The sequence below is a fragment of the Sinocyclocheilus grahami genome, unplaced genomic scaffold (genome assembly GCF_001515645.1).
Source record: "Sinocyclocheilus grahami isolate Dianchi unplaced genomic scaffold, SAMN03320097.WGS_v1.1 scaffold891.1, whole genome shotgun sequence".
Classification (NCBI taxonomy): domain Eukaryota; kingdom Metazoa; phylum Chordata; class Actinopteri; order Cypriniformes; family Cyprinidae; genus Sinocyclocheilus; species Sinocyclocheilus grahami.
The window spans coordinates 432034-447119 of NW_015506070.1; the positions used below are offsets into that span (position 1 = coordinate 432034).

At 32.7% G+C, this 15086-nt stretch overlaps 1 protein-coding gene across 4 annotated transcripts in view; it reads left to right on the forward strand.

Moving 5' to 3' along the window:
* LOC107563835 (RNA-binding motif, single-stranded-interacting protein 1) overlaps nt 1-14661 on the forward strand; it is an 85496-nt gene extending 70835 nt beyond the window's left edge. For 3 of the 4 annotated variants that reach the window (XM_016248802.1, XM_016248804.1, XM_016248805.1), the window contains exons 8-14: nt 3646-3695; nt 4755-4842; nt 4949-4999; nt 7936-8046; nt 10505-10585; nt 11818-11896; nt 14605-14661. In XM_016248802.1, the coding sequence (XP_016104288.1) occupies nt 3646-3695; nt 4755-4842; nt 4949-4999; nt 7936-8046; nt 10505-10585; nt 11818-11889 (453 nt within the window). In that variant the 3' untranslated portion in view covers nt 11890-11896; nt 14605-14661. Of the gene's footprint in view, nt 1-3645; nt 3696-4754; nt 4843-4948; nt 5000-7935; nt 8047-10504; nt 10586-11817; nt 11897-12098; nt 12110-14604 lie in introns of those variants that run through there. The other variant, XM_016248803.1, reaches the window with a different exon arrangement.
* The last annotated feature ends 425 nt before the right edge of the window (nt 14662-15086 follow it).

The window sequence follows — 15086 nt, forward strand, 5'->3', positions numbered from 1 at the left end:
AATGAGATAGTCATAATTACGAGATAAAAAGTCAAAATTAGGACAGTAAATGTTATGGCTGAAAACCTATAAATGGGAGATATTGCAAGTCTTAATTTGTTTTAAAAAAAACGTAATAAAACATAATAAAAATAACGAATATAATTTTGAAGTTTCTACCGCACAAGAAAAAAAATCCTAATTTTCAGAATTCATAATTAGGACATAAAAAGTTAAAATTATGAGATAAAATGTACAAATTATGACAGTCATAATTATGAGAATTATGACATTCTTAGTTATTGTTCAGAGATAAAAAGTCAAAATTGCCAAAACGTCATAATTATGACAAAAAGTCAAAATGTAGACATTTTCTCATAATTAGAAATGATCTCCTAATTATGGCTTTTTAATCTCATAATTATGATTTACCAAAGTATGATTTTTTTCTTATGGGTCGGAATAACTAACTAAAGCACATTCCTTTTAAGAGCACGACATATTACAATAAAATATTCAAAAGATTTAGCTCTTAAAGGGTTAAATCTTTGTCGTTATCACTTTAAGTTATTGCTAGATAATGAATCTTAAATCTTGAATACACAGAAGCAAATTAAATCTATCAATGGCCATATTCACCTGACATGGTGCTGATATATTGTGCATTGATCAGATTGTGAAAAGCGGGCTTTATATACAGTACCAGAATTGAGGGAGAGGGGGAGGGGCTAAAAATAAGAGGCATTTGTGATGTCATCCAAAAGGAAAGTCGTTTTAGAGGTTGCTAAAATGTCTCGCATCACGTCGTGCTCTGTATTTTCCCTCCATGTTTGATGCGCTAAATAACATAAAGCAGTTCTGCTGGGGTTTAACAAAATCTCAAGCCATTTCTACTGTCACATTATGATGGTTTTGGTCGGAGCGCTCAGCTCTGCTGTCTATGAGCGAGCAGTCAACATCACGCTGAGAGTTCATGTGTGTGTCTGCAGCCCCATCAGAACCCTTGCTGTGCAAGTTTGCGGACGGAGGCCAGAAGAAGCGTCAGAGTCTAAATAAATATGTGCAGAACGGACGAGCCTGGGCCAGAGACGGAGAGACCAGACTTGTGAGTACTGCTCTTTTGCTCTCTCCACCATGTTGTGTGTCCGTATCGCTTTTTGCGGCCATGTATCACCTGCCACAGCTTTGTTAGTGAACACATGGACAGCAGGGCTGTGTGTGTGTGTGTGTGTGTGTGGGTGTGTGTGTTTATACAAGCTACACCAGTACAGTAATATATCACGTGAACCACAGAAGTGATACTGAGACGTGTGTGTGTGCGTGTGTGTGTGTGTGCGTGTGCAACATCACGCTGAGAGTTCATGTGTGTGTCTGCAGCCCCATCAGAACCCTTGCTGTGCAAGTTTGCGGACGGAGGCCAGAAGAAGCGTCAGAGTCTAAATAAATATGTGCAGAACGGACGAGCCTGGGCCAGAGACGGAGAGACCAGACTTGTGAGTACTGCTCTTTTGCTCTCTCCACCATGTTGTGTGTCCGTATCGCTTTTTGCGGCCATGTATCACCTGCCACAGCTTTGTTAGTGAACACATGGACAGCAGGGCTGTGTGTGTGTGTGTGTGTGTGTAAACTGCTTAGGCACCTGTCATTTCCCATCATGACACTCGTGCTGTTCCAAAACCTAGGGAACTGAAATGTACCCTTATAAGTGACTGATTTGTGACGGGAGACTCGACTCACAAGTAATTTCAGAAGATTTTAGTAGCGGTGTGATACTAGTCTAAAAATCCATAGCACACACAGATATTTCACTACTTTTTGAGATTGAATTAATTGTATTTATAATCAGCATTTCTTTTGCTATGTCTGACATCTTGAAGTGATTTTAACAGTTTTAATAAAATAACCTATTATTTTATTTTATTTTGTTATTGTTGTTTATTAGGGATGCACCGATACCGATACTGGTATCGGTATCGGTCCGATACTGAGCTCCTGTACTCGTACTCGTTAAAATGCCTCGATACCAAACGCCGATACCACACAGCATGTGATAAGCGCCATATTCAGACAAAGAAACACCCACAACAGAACAACAGACAGCAGAAAGCAGTTAAGGATGTCTACTACGAAGTATATGTATGCAATGAATATAACGTTAAACATTCAGTATTAACGCCTGTATAGCTGGTGTGTGCGAGCTGATAAACAAAGCGCGCTGAGTGGATTGAGCGCGCGGCGGCGCAGATGCGCGAGCTTGTCGAGTGAATACAAGTATCCGTATCAGGCGAGTACTGGAAAAAGTGGTATCGGTGCATCCCTATTGTTTATTATTTTATTCTTATTTCATTTTATTTTATTTTATTTTGAACAGTACTCTTCAGAACAGAATTAAATCATATTTATAATCAACATTTCTTTTGCTTTGTCTGCCATCTTGAAGTGATTTGATCACATTGCGTTCTGTTTATAAAGAAATGTGTCTTTTGTTTCTGGACACCAGTTTTTATGTACTACATTTTTTCTATTATTTTATTTATTTATTATTTCATTTTTATTATTCTGTTATTTATGAAGGATTACACTCTTGTTTATATTATTTTATTTTGATTGGTACATTTAATTTTATTTTGATCGGTAAATTTCAGGATTCAATTATTCATATTTATAATCAACAGCATTCCGAGATTTGTTTTTAATTAGTCATTAACTAGTCCCAAAGAGCAGTGATCAAACTAAACTAAACTAAAAATGCAATTATATATATTCAATTAATTATTGAATTATTCATATTTATAATTAACATTTCTTTTGCTTTATCTGCTATTCAATTGATTTTGTCACAATGCATTCTGGGATTGCAATAGATAAAAACAAAGAAATAACAGATATGATGCCTTAAAATACAGCCGATATAGTAATCTAAGTTGGTTTTGGAGCAGAGCAAGTCACGTTCCTGTGGTCAGTGTTCACAGCGTCACATGATCATTCATAAAGAAAATCAGAAGTCAAATGTATCACATCACATCACTTAATTGAGACGATACTGTGTTTTTTCTAATGAAAATTACTTTGAACATTTTCATTATTTCTGCTTATTATGTGCAAGCCACGCAGAGAGAAGGTCGTAGACGGCATGTAATTACAGCGCGATGGGTTTTCTGTCACGCCAGATAATTTCATTAAACCTTATGCAGTTTCACCGCGCATGTCGCTGAATTTGACTGGACAGACATGTCGGATTCTGTCCACGCCGAGAATAAATATTAAAAGCTTTTCCACAAGTTGAAATGGCTGTGACAACATTAAACATTTGGCTACAAGCTGGAGGGGAGAGCAGTAGTGTAATTTGTTTTCAGGTTTATGTTATTTGACAAGTACGGTAGCCACAAAAAGACACCAGCGCCAAACTTAATGACATATTTTGTTACCTAATGCAATGAAATTATCAAAGCAAGTCAAACAAAAAAAAAAGCTTCACTAACTTTTAAACTAACGTCATCTGCTCAGTCTCTTTTAAATGATGTATGAAGTCATTTCTTCTCAGGTTCACGTGATTCACAAGCTAAAAGTGGCACAACACTTTTGACTTCATTTTCAACACTTCAAAAGCAGCTATGAGATGAATAGTGTATAATTATGTTTTATTTCTCTCTCTTTCTCTCATAGACTGGCATGACACTCACATACGACCCCACCACAGCTGCTATGCAAAATGGGTACGAGACAACAAGAGCTGAGAAAGAGCCATTGTTATTGTAGTATTATTTATACACTGTTGTAGTATTTATTAGTATTTTGAATTAGCTTTTATTTTGATATTTTTTATTTTCATTTTCATTTTAGTTCATGTTTTAGTACTTACTATTTACTATTATTTATTTTTGTTATTTCTATTTAGCTTTTATATATCTAATTAAATGCTTCTGCATTTCAAATTTTTTAGGTTTACATTTTTTTTGTTTGATTATTTTAATTCAGCTTTATTTTACATTTAATTTTAGTAGTTTATTTAAATTTTAAATGTAGTTTAATTTTCAGTAATTTGATAAATTTTTTTAATTTTTATTTGGGAACATCCAGTCATTTAATTGTATATTTCCAATTTTATTTTATTTTTTATTTTTCATTTTATGTATTTGTTTGTTTTTAGTTGCCAAAGCAACAGTTCTAATTTTTATTTAAGTTTTTTAACATTTTAAATATTTAGTTTCATTATTTTCAACTCTATTTTTTTCTTTGAAGTTATTTTTATTTTATCTTATCTTATCTTATTTTATTTTATTTTATTTTTAGATGCCAAATCAACATTTCTAACTTTCATTTAAGGTTTTTTAAGTTTTAAATTTTTTGTTTCTTTATTTTCAACTTTATTTTTTCTTAAAGGGTATATTTTATTTAATTTTTTTAAATGTATTTCAGTTAGTTGCCAAGGCAACACATTTTTCTAAGATTTACATTTTTCATTTGATTATTTTCAGCTTTTTTTTTCAATTAAAAAGAACAATTTTAGTTTTAATAGTTGTAGTTAGCAATAACAACCCTAGAAAGAGATTTATCTGCAGATTTATACTGCAGATACTTGAAAATGTCCAGTTCACACACTAGTTCAAGTACTTAATACTTATTAATGCTTTTCAGTATGGAATGAATTATGTTTATATAATTATATAACAAGATATCTTAGAAGGCAGCATAATCGTACTCAAGGTTATCATGCTATATTTACAACCTGTCATAAATGATTGCTTAAACATACCAATTTGATCTTTCTACAGATTCTATCCGACCGCCTACAGTATTACAAACAGAATGATCACACAGACCCCCATTTCTCCATACATCTCCCCTGTGTCCACATACCAGGTAACATAATATCAAACTCTACTGCTTACAGACCGATGGAGGTCTCAGAGATGGATGCATCAGAACTGTCTTAGGGGACACTGATATTCTGTATTTTATTGTTCAGGTACAGAATCCATCCTGGGTCACCCATCAGCCCTACATCTTGCAGCATCCGGTGAGTCTCAGCACTGGCCGTCTCTGATTGTCCTGAGCAGTGTTTGTTTGTTTGTGTGGGAGAAATACACTTGAACTAGCTCATGACTGCTCATAGACTGAGAGTGTGGGCGACGGGCACAGAGCGAGTCCAAACAGACATACTAAAGCAGAAACCACAGCAATTTATGGATTCATTCTGAGTAATCAGAATTAATCTTATGCCAAATAAAATAGTTAATAAGCTGGTAGGTATTAGTATTAAACAGTATTAAAGAATGTGCAAAGGTATGCATGCAGTCAGAATAAAGAGTCTGAAGTTTACATTTATAAAGAAATGTTTCTTTTTATTTCTACATGCCAGTATTAATATAATAACTGGCTATACTAATAATTATAATATTAATTATTTTATTTATTTATTTAGTTTAATTATTTTTGTATTTTTGTCATTTCTTATATTTTATTTTTTGTTTTATTAATTTTATTTTAGTAGCAATAAAATAACTGTATATACTAATAACTGTAATATGTTTTATTTTAATTATTTCAATTTTATTTTATTATTTTATTTCAATTTTATTATTTTATATATATATATATATGTATTTTTTTTTTTATTGTGTTTTATTTTTTTGTCTTATTCATAATTTGAAATTTATTTATTTTATATGATAACAAAACTCATGGATGTGTCTTTAACTATAGGCTGTCGTATGAACAACCAGTGGGAAATTAGGCAAATGTACATTTCTGTAACCTTAACAAATGTGCATTTGTAACATTACTGTGGAAAAAGTTGGACTATAATATTATTTTATTTTATTATTGTCATCTGTATTTTGTAGTTAATATCAAAATCATAGGGAAAAGCTTTTGTTACTTGAAATGCAATGAAATTATGAACTGAAAGATATTTAAAAACTTTAATTTTTGTTTAGTTTATCTTCAAGTAATAAAATAATTAAAACTAAATAAATTAAAACAAATAAATTAGAAATATAGAATTTTTTTTAAAAACTATATAGACATAAATTTGTGTATATTTATATATATATATATATATACACACACACACACACACACACACACACACACACACATATAAAATGACAAAAATACATAACAAAATTACTAAAACTTTAACCAAAAAGTAAAGTGAAAACAGAAAATACAAAAATCTAATCAAATTTAAAATATTAACAGAAACTATTATAGTTTGTATCAATGATATTAAAATAACATTGTTACATTCAGTAGTTTCATTGTTTGAGAAGCTGCTTTTAGAAGCAACATTGCCTATAGCAAAATGAAACATTTGACATTTTATGATTGATAAGTGACACGTGTTCCCTACTTCACACACACACACACACACACACACACACACACACACATATAAAATGACAAAAATACATAACAAAATTACTAAAACTTTAACCAAAAAGTAAAGTGAAAACAGAAAATACAAAAATCTAATCAAATTTAAAATATTAACAGAAACTATTATAGTTTGTATCAATGATATTAAAATAACATTGTTACATTCAGTAGTTTCATTGTTTGAGAAGCTGCTTTTAGAAGCAACATTGCCTATAGCAAAATGAAACATTTGACATTTTATGATTGATAAGTGACACGTGTTCCCTACTTCTGAAGGGCAGCAGCGGCCGTCACTGGTGTGAGTGTGTGTTTGCATATATGCATTAACACTGAATCATACCCAGATGCTGGATTACAGTGTGTGTGTGTGTGATAAGTGAAGCTTCATGAATGACTGTCATACAGGGAGAGTCTAAATGAGACATGTGTGTTTGTTTTTGAGAGGGTGTGTGTAACGTATATCAGTAATGTGTGCTATAATGACTGGTGTGAGTCAGGACGTATAGAGCTGAGTGTTGTTAATCAGAAATGAGGAAACTGTGGCATTTAAAGGCCAGTGATGGCACTGATGGCACTGAGTCTGACTCACAGCGTAAGAAACCAAGACTCATCACGCACGTCCCAGAGAGACCTAGGGTGCTCCAATCGCCTGCCAAGTGGGCTTTATAGGGTATTGGGCCATGATAAAAGAGATCATAGGGCACGTGAACTCTCAAATAAGTCACATTTACTTCATATTAAACATCACAAGCATAATTTATCCCAAATTTCAAAGAATACCATGGTATTACTAGTATTAGTTTGGTACTTTTTTTGGTGAATACAGCAAATTAGTTTATTATTGAAATAATCAAAAATATTCACAAAAATATACATCCAATCATTAAGTTGCTTATTTCCAACTTTTTTGTAAGAACATTATTTATTTGATTGTATTTTTTATACAGTCATTTGACAAACAATTTATTAAAATTTTTAAGCTTTATATTTATTTATAGTTTTAGAGAACTATAGCGACACTGAAAAGATAATGTACGTCAGCATACTGCAAATGCTTGAAAGTACATAATACACACATTGAGTAAAATAGTCAAGTATTATTTATACTAATTAATTATTGTATTTTATTTTGTTCAGTTAGTTGGCAAACAGTATTTTTCATTTTTACGTTTTTCATCAATTTTTTATTTTCTATTTTGTTTTATATTATATTCATACTACACATGTTGAGTAAAATAGTCAAGTATTATTTATTTATTCATGTTTATTTTAGCCAAAGGAACATATTAAGTCTGTTTTTTTTATCTAATAGTTATCATTTTTACTTTTTTTCAGTTAATCACAACAAATTGTGATAGTTTGAGTTAACAATAACAACACTGGAAAATGCATTCACATTACTGCAAATGCTTGAAAATACATAGTACACACATATATCGAGTAAAATAATCATACTTATTTTTAGTTTTATTTATTTCAAACTGGCCAGTTCTAAAAGGAAATGTATGTATGTGCCTTTCTTGCTTTTTCTTCCTAAACTAATAAATGTACTGTAACTCTCTCATTGTGTGGTAGGGAGCAGTGATATCGCCCTCTATAGATCACTCCATGTCTCTGCAACCCGCGTCCATGTTGGGTCCTCTCACTCAGCAGATGAATCACCTCTCTCTGGGCAGCGCAGGAACGGTGAGTACAATCAACACTTGAGTGCTTACATATGTGTTGTTTTGTTTCTTCAAGATCGGCAAAATCATTTCCAGCTGTTAAAGTCTGTGTCTGTGAATGCAGACAGAATGCAACAGCGTTTGCATACTGCAGTATACACTGCATACTGCCTACTATTTTTTTAAATTGCAAAACAGTAGGCACTATATATCAAATTCAGGGCTCTGAACCGGTTCAAGGAACGAAAAGGAAAACCGGAAACTAACGAAATTTTGACAGGAATAGAACCAGAAACTAAATCAAATTTTATAGTTCCGAACAGAATCGAAAATTTGAAATGGCCATTAACCGGTTAATAACGTTATTTTATCGTTCCATTTAATATTTGAAATTTTCTGTCAACCAATCACGAATTCAAGTAGTACGGCCTATGCGCTCAGCTGTGAACTCATCATAGGTAAGTTAGAGTTTATCTGAGGATAGTGTAAGATGGATTCAACAGATCACACGCACCTGCAGCGCTTCTGGCAACGGAGAAAACAGAATAAAACTATAGGCTTACATAAAAGGAATAGCTTATATTGCCCTATACACGAAATACATTTCACTTAAATCATTGACAGATTAACAAAACGAAATAAGAAAATGTGTTGAGTTTCGGTTCATTGTGACGTGATCCAACATTCACAGAAAGGAAAATGAGATGGCAGAAAGAAGTTTTCTTTATTTTGCAAAAGCTTTACGGTTTGATTTATTTTTCAAATATTGACGGTTTTGAATGATGATCTGTATAACCAACCAGTGTTGATATGACGATATCGCGCCGGCGCATCACGCGCACACAGACACAACATATTTTGCAACATTGCAGCCTGTTATTATTATTATTATTATAGGCAAAAAAAAGTTTAAAAATAACATAATTAACCGGTATTTATTCTAGGCAAACCAGTTTCGGAACGATAATAATACAGAGGAACGCAGGAACAGAAACGTTAAAATATCGATTCTGCTCGGCGTGAACCGATTGAAATTTCTTTTTTTTTTTTCGTTTTCAAGTCCTGAATACAAAACATTTGTATGGTAAATTGCTGTCACATGACCTCCTCACATTGCATATGAAATAAAAAGTTATTTTGCATTTTAATTAAACTTTCCTAATTTCCTAACATTTGGCAACCCAGTAAAATAATGAATAGAAATATAGAAGTATTGAAATTCAGTTGTGATATTATTTGTCATTAAACCTGAAAAGGTCAAGTGCATTGCGTCAAGTGAGTGCATTGCATTATGAGATAATTTTTTATGCAGTGTGCATTATTGTATACTGCACATTTTGGCAATGCATTAGGTCTGAATATGCATGCATACAAATTTGCATGCTGTGCACAGTGTGCATACTATATACTGCAGAACTAGTATGCTATTTATAGCAAGCTGCATGACTAAACTTGAAAGCCACCTACTGGTGAATAATGAAGTTGCAATTAAAACATAAAATGGAAAAACATATTTCTTTTTTTTTTTTTCGTTTTCAAGTCCTGAATACAAAACATTTGTATGGTAAATTGCTGTCACATGACCTCCTCACATTGCATATGAAATAAAAAGTTATTTTGCATTTTAATTAAACTTTCCTAATTTCCTAACATTTGGCAACCCAAATAATGAATCAAAATAGAATTATTAAAATATAAATGCAATATTACTTTTGTCATTACATTTTAAAAGGTCAAATGCATTGAGTCAAGTGAGTGCTTTGCATTGTGAGACTTTTTCTGTGCCGTGTATGCAGGGATAGTTTTTATTTGCATTTTTAATTAAACTTTCCTAATTTCCTAACATTTGGCAACCCAGTAAAATAATGAATAGAAATATAGAAGTATTGAAATTCAGTTGTGATATTATTTGTCATTAAACCTGAAAAGGTCAAGTGCATTGCGTCAAGTGAGTGCATTGCATTATGAGATAATTTTTTATGTAGTGTGCATTATTGTATACTGCACATTTTGGCAATGCATTAGGTCTGAATATGCATGCATACAAATTTGCATGCTGTGCACAGTGTGCATACTATATACTGCAGAACTAGTATGCTATTTATAGCAAGCTGCATGACTAAACTTGAAAGCCACCTACTGGTGAATAATGAAGTTGCAATTAAAACATAAAATGGAAAAACATTTTCTGTGCATACTGAAAAATGTGAAGTTTTATGTTGGAAATTTTATGTTGTCATATTTTTGTGTGTGTTACAAAAGACAGATTATTCTGCATATTCTGGACAAAGGCTGCAAAAATGTATATATTTAAACACATGCAGGCAACGCATGACTCATGCACAACTCAGCAGAAATGCACTAAAGCAAGCAAATATAAAACTGATGATGGAATATGAGCACAAAACACAGCGTGTGCAGATTTGTAGCAGCGTATGTTGGTGTGTTCATGTGAATCTCTCTCGTCTCTCTCTGTGTAGTTTATGCCAGCCAATCCAGCTCTCCAGGGGCCGTATATCCCTCCATACACTCACATGCAGACCACCGCCGTCTCAGTAGAGGTGGGTTCATGACGAAAAACACTTTCCCAGACTCAGATTTAACCTCGTCCTGTACTGAAGAACTTCCTGAATTCACAATCACCATAAATGGAGAAAAGTTCAGGAACAGACTGGGCTTGTGCAACTGTGCTGAAATGTTCTGGAGAGAATCGCACAAAACCTGTGTAGAACATCTCCAGGGAACTGGACTATAAATCACTAAACTTCACTCTAAATCAAACAAAAGAAATAAAATAGAATACTTTGGAAGAAAATAAAGCGTGTTTTTAGGAACATTGTTTTTTGTTTTGTTTTTACACTGTGAGATTATTTTCATGCACTTTCTCCCTAAATCTTCATAATAATATAACAAGAATAGTAATAATAATAATATTTAAATTGAAGCACAGTATTTATACATTATGGTAGTAGTTTATGCATTGCCTAATATATAATATATTAAATATTAAAATAATCAATTTAATTTACAGTATAATAAATTCATAATAATAATAATACATTTACAGTATTTTACAGTAATACAGAAAATACTCAAATTGAGTCTAGTATTATATTATTTTTATGACTGATTACATTGCTTTACACTGTGAGATTATTTTCATGACACTTATGCTAATTCTCCCTAAATCATCATTACTGTGATGTATAATAATAATAACAATAACAGTAAATTATTATTTAAATTGAACTATTAAAGTATTTATACTTTGTAGTATTGTGGGTGTTGCCCTTTAATTTCTGTTAATTTCTGAAATAAAATATATTTAAAAATATATTATAATGATAAAAATTAAATTACTGTATTATAATAATTTATTTTTACAGTAAACCAGATTATTTTTATGACAATTGAGCACTTTCTCCCCAAATCCTTATTCATCTGAGGCATTATAATAATAATTATTTAAATTGAAGTATTGCAAGTAAATTATTATATTACAATTATTTATTTTTACAGTATGTTTTAAAGTAATACAGAAAAAAAAACTGAATGTGAAATCTAATGTCATCTTATTTTAGGATGAAATATGAATATGTTTTGTGACATTCATCCCTAATAGCGCATGTAATCATTGAAAGATGTGAAGAAAACTACTTTCAGTCATTGATATTCTGACTTCTATTACATTAGCACTGCATATCTCTGTTTTGATTTGAACTTTCATGATTTGTACTTGTTGTGTTGGTTTGGTGCATAAATGCGAGAAAATAAACCACATGTTTTGTTGTAGGAGAACAGTCCACAACCTCCGGTGGAATCGTCCAGTGATCATTCACCTTATACCTATCAGCAGGCCAAGTGATGAAGAGGTAAATAAATCACACCTGTCCACACGTATACATCCCGTACCTGCACATGTGTGTCATTCTACCTTAAGCTCTTGGGACCCAGGGAGACAAAAAAGTGTTGTTTTAAGTAGGGTTGGGCGATGTCTACAAAATTGGCATGGGACGATGTCTACAGTGAAACATCGCGATGGACGATGACATCGGCAGGGGCGAGCGGGGGGAGGGTTGTGGGGGAAGAGTTAGGGGGTGTGCCCTAAGCGTGAATCCTTATAAGGGAAAACACGATTCCTAACACCATGTCTACACCGGACGCGAGTGGCGCGGCGTGACAAAATACTATAGAACCACTGAACTATAATAGAGATTTATTATATATAGATCAGTCTATAGAACTCATTATAATCAGTAATGCTGTCTACACTGGATGCGGCGTGACACGACAATTCCCCGACAGAAAACTGCTGCTGCGTTCTATTTATTACATGCTGACACAAATTTCAAATGATTTTCAACGGTCGCTTTGTCGCGTCCAGTGTAGACAGACTTTAGCACGACAGCTGCGCGACATGACAAGTTGCCTGTTACATCCTACAGTAGGCTACATAAAATTTCACTTACCACATAAACAGAGTAAGGAGAGATGACTGAGGACGATAGCGAATGATTTGCAGATACCACTGAAAAACATCTAATCTTGTAAAACGTGTGACAAGTACTGCCGCTCCATAGTATAAACAGAGTACGTGCGATCGCGAATCTAGAAAGTGAAAGTGAAACTAAATGCGATCGTGCATTCAAAAGCACGATGCCAGGTATAATAGCGGCTCCCTGATTCCGAAATATATATGTAGTATAATCGTGATGTCTATCAGTCATCGGTGATGGACGATGGCATCGTCTATCGGCCCAACCCTAGTTTTAAGTTTATCCTGATTTAAAATCTATTGAGATTTTCCTAAGATTAATATTTACAGGAAACCATTTTAACATTAATAAAAATTGAAATTGAGAAGGACTAGTGTTATTATAGTTAACTAAAAATAAAACCATTAAAAGCCAAATTGTTGCTTGAAATAAAACAAATGTTAACTAAAATAAAATATACCAAATTTTTTACATTTCAGCTGTCTGCTGTTTTTACAAATCTCAATGATACTGATCAGGACTAAATAATAAACTTGCTGTTCCTCTTATCTTGAATTTTTGGAAATTGACAGCCATTTTTTTAAAACTGAAGAGAAGACAAACCCGAATCTATCTGGTATGTGTGAAAAGCTCAGGATGTTTAAAATGCACCAGGACTGTATGTATATTCTCAGAGACATTCACCAAACAGGTGTCCTCTACAGAAGATCAAAATGCCTTTCTGGGTTCGAGGAGGATGAAACCTTGTGCATGATTCTTATCTAAATGTTTAGAGGTCATTTCAAGTGTTGCTGCATTATTGGTTTACATCTGTTTGAAATGATTGGTCTGGAAGTGTAAACAGGTGCAACAGATGCGATATTGGTTTGAGTGCTTCTGTGTCACCTGCAGTCCTGCTTTTCTGATCCTGGTTCGTGTGTTATGTCTGAATTAAAGGAATAGTTCACAAAAAAAGACAATTTTGTCATAATTTACTCATTCCAGACTAGTGTTATTTTCTCTTTTCAGAGATTTTTTTTTCCGTACAGTGATAATGGGTTCTGATTCATACTGTCGAGATCCAAAAAGCATCATAAAAATAGTCAATAGAATTTGTTCATTCTGAGCTTTTAAATGAGTCACATGACATGGAGGAATCGGTGATCTCAGACCTGCTGTGATTCATTCGAAAGCGTCGTTTTTTAATTGAACATAATTGAAAACATTTATCAAGGCTGGTAGAGAGAAGAAAATTATTAGGGTGGAATGACAAGAGAGTGAGTAAATGATGAAAACCTGGAAAAAAAAATTGTGATTTCCGTACCTGGAAAATGTTGTTGAATATACATAGTAATGCTCAGATCCAGTGTTATTTTAATACTATCACTGAGATTCTGTTATAGTCTTTGTTGTTAATATTTTGAAATAGTTTCATTTTTTTTATTTTAGGCATGCATGTTAATTTTAATTAAAGTTTTAGTGATTGTGCTGGGTATTTTTGCCATTTTTATAGTTTTTGTTGTTTTTAAATATGTCTCTATAGTTTCTATTAATTTTTAGTTCAGCCTTCGCTTTAGTTATTTTAGTACATCAAGTTAAACTTAATGAAATTGAGAAAATGCCTTTTATTCAGTATAAGATTCTTCTGCTCACAAAGGCTGCATTTGTTTGATGAAAAATACTATAAAAACATTAAATATTCAGTGAAATATTCTGACAATTTAAAAGTACTGTTTTAATTTGTGAATATATTGTAAAATGTAATTTATTTCTGTGATGCGCAGCTGTATTTTCAGCATCATTCCTCCAGTCTTCAGTGTCACATGATCTTCAGAAATCATTCTAATATGCTGATTTGCTGCTCAACAAACATTTCTGATTATTATCAATGTTGGAAACAGTTGTGCCGCTTCATATTTTTGTGGAAACCAGGATAGATTTTATTTTTCAAGATTCTTTGATGAATAGAAAGTTCAAAAGAACAGCATTTATTTAAAATACAAATCTTTTTTAACATTATATATTTTTTATATATGCTTCCTTGCTGAATAAATGTTCAAATTTGGACACGCAATTGATTTAAAGCTTACTTGTTTCTATCGTAGGGTTGTCGGGGTTCGAGAGAGAAGGGGACGACTGCTAAATCAATAACAGCTTCCTTCCCAATATTTTTGTGGAAACCAGGATAGATTTTATTTTTCAAGATTCTTTGATGAATAGAAAGTTCAAAAGAACAGCATTTATTTAAAATACAAATCTTTTTTAACATTATATATTTTTTATATATGCTTCCTTGCTGAATAAATGTTCAAATTTGGACACGCAATTGATTTAAAGCTTACTTGTTTCTATCGTAGGGTTGTCGGGGTTCGAGAGAGAAGGGGACGACTGCTAAATCAATAACAGCTTCCTTCGAAGGACCGGCTCTACCGATGAATCGACATTTTGCACAGGTTCTACGATGAGATCCTCGGTTTTATAATAAAACTACTTCAACTATTTTGGTATAAGTTCCATTAGGTGCAAATCAAGGATTCATTTCATCAGAGGATGCTGACAAAGAAAACACAAATGAAATGGGAAGAAA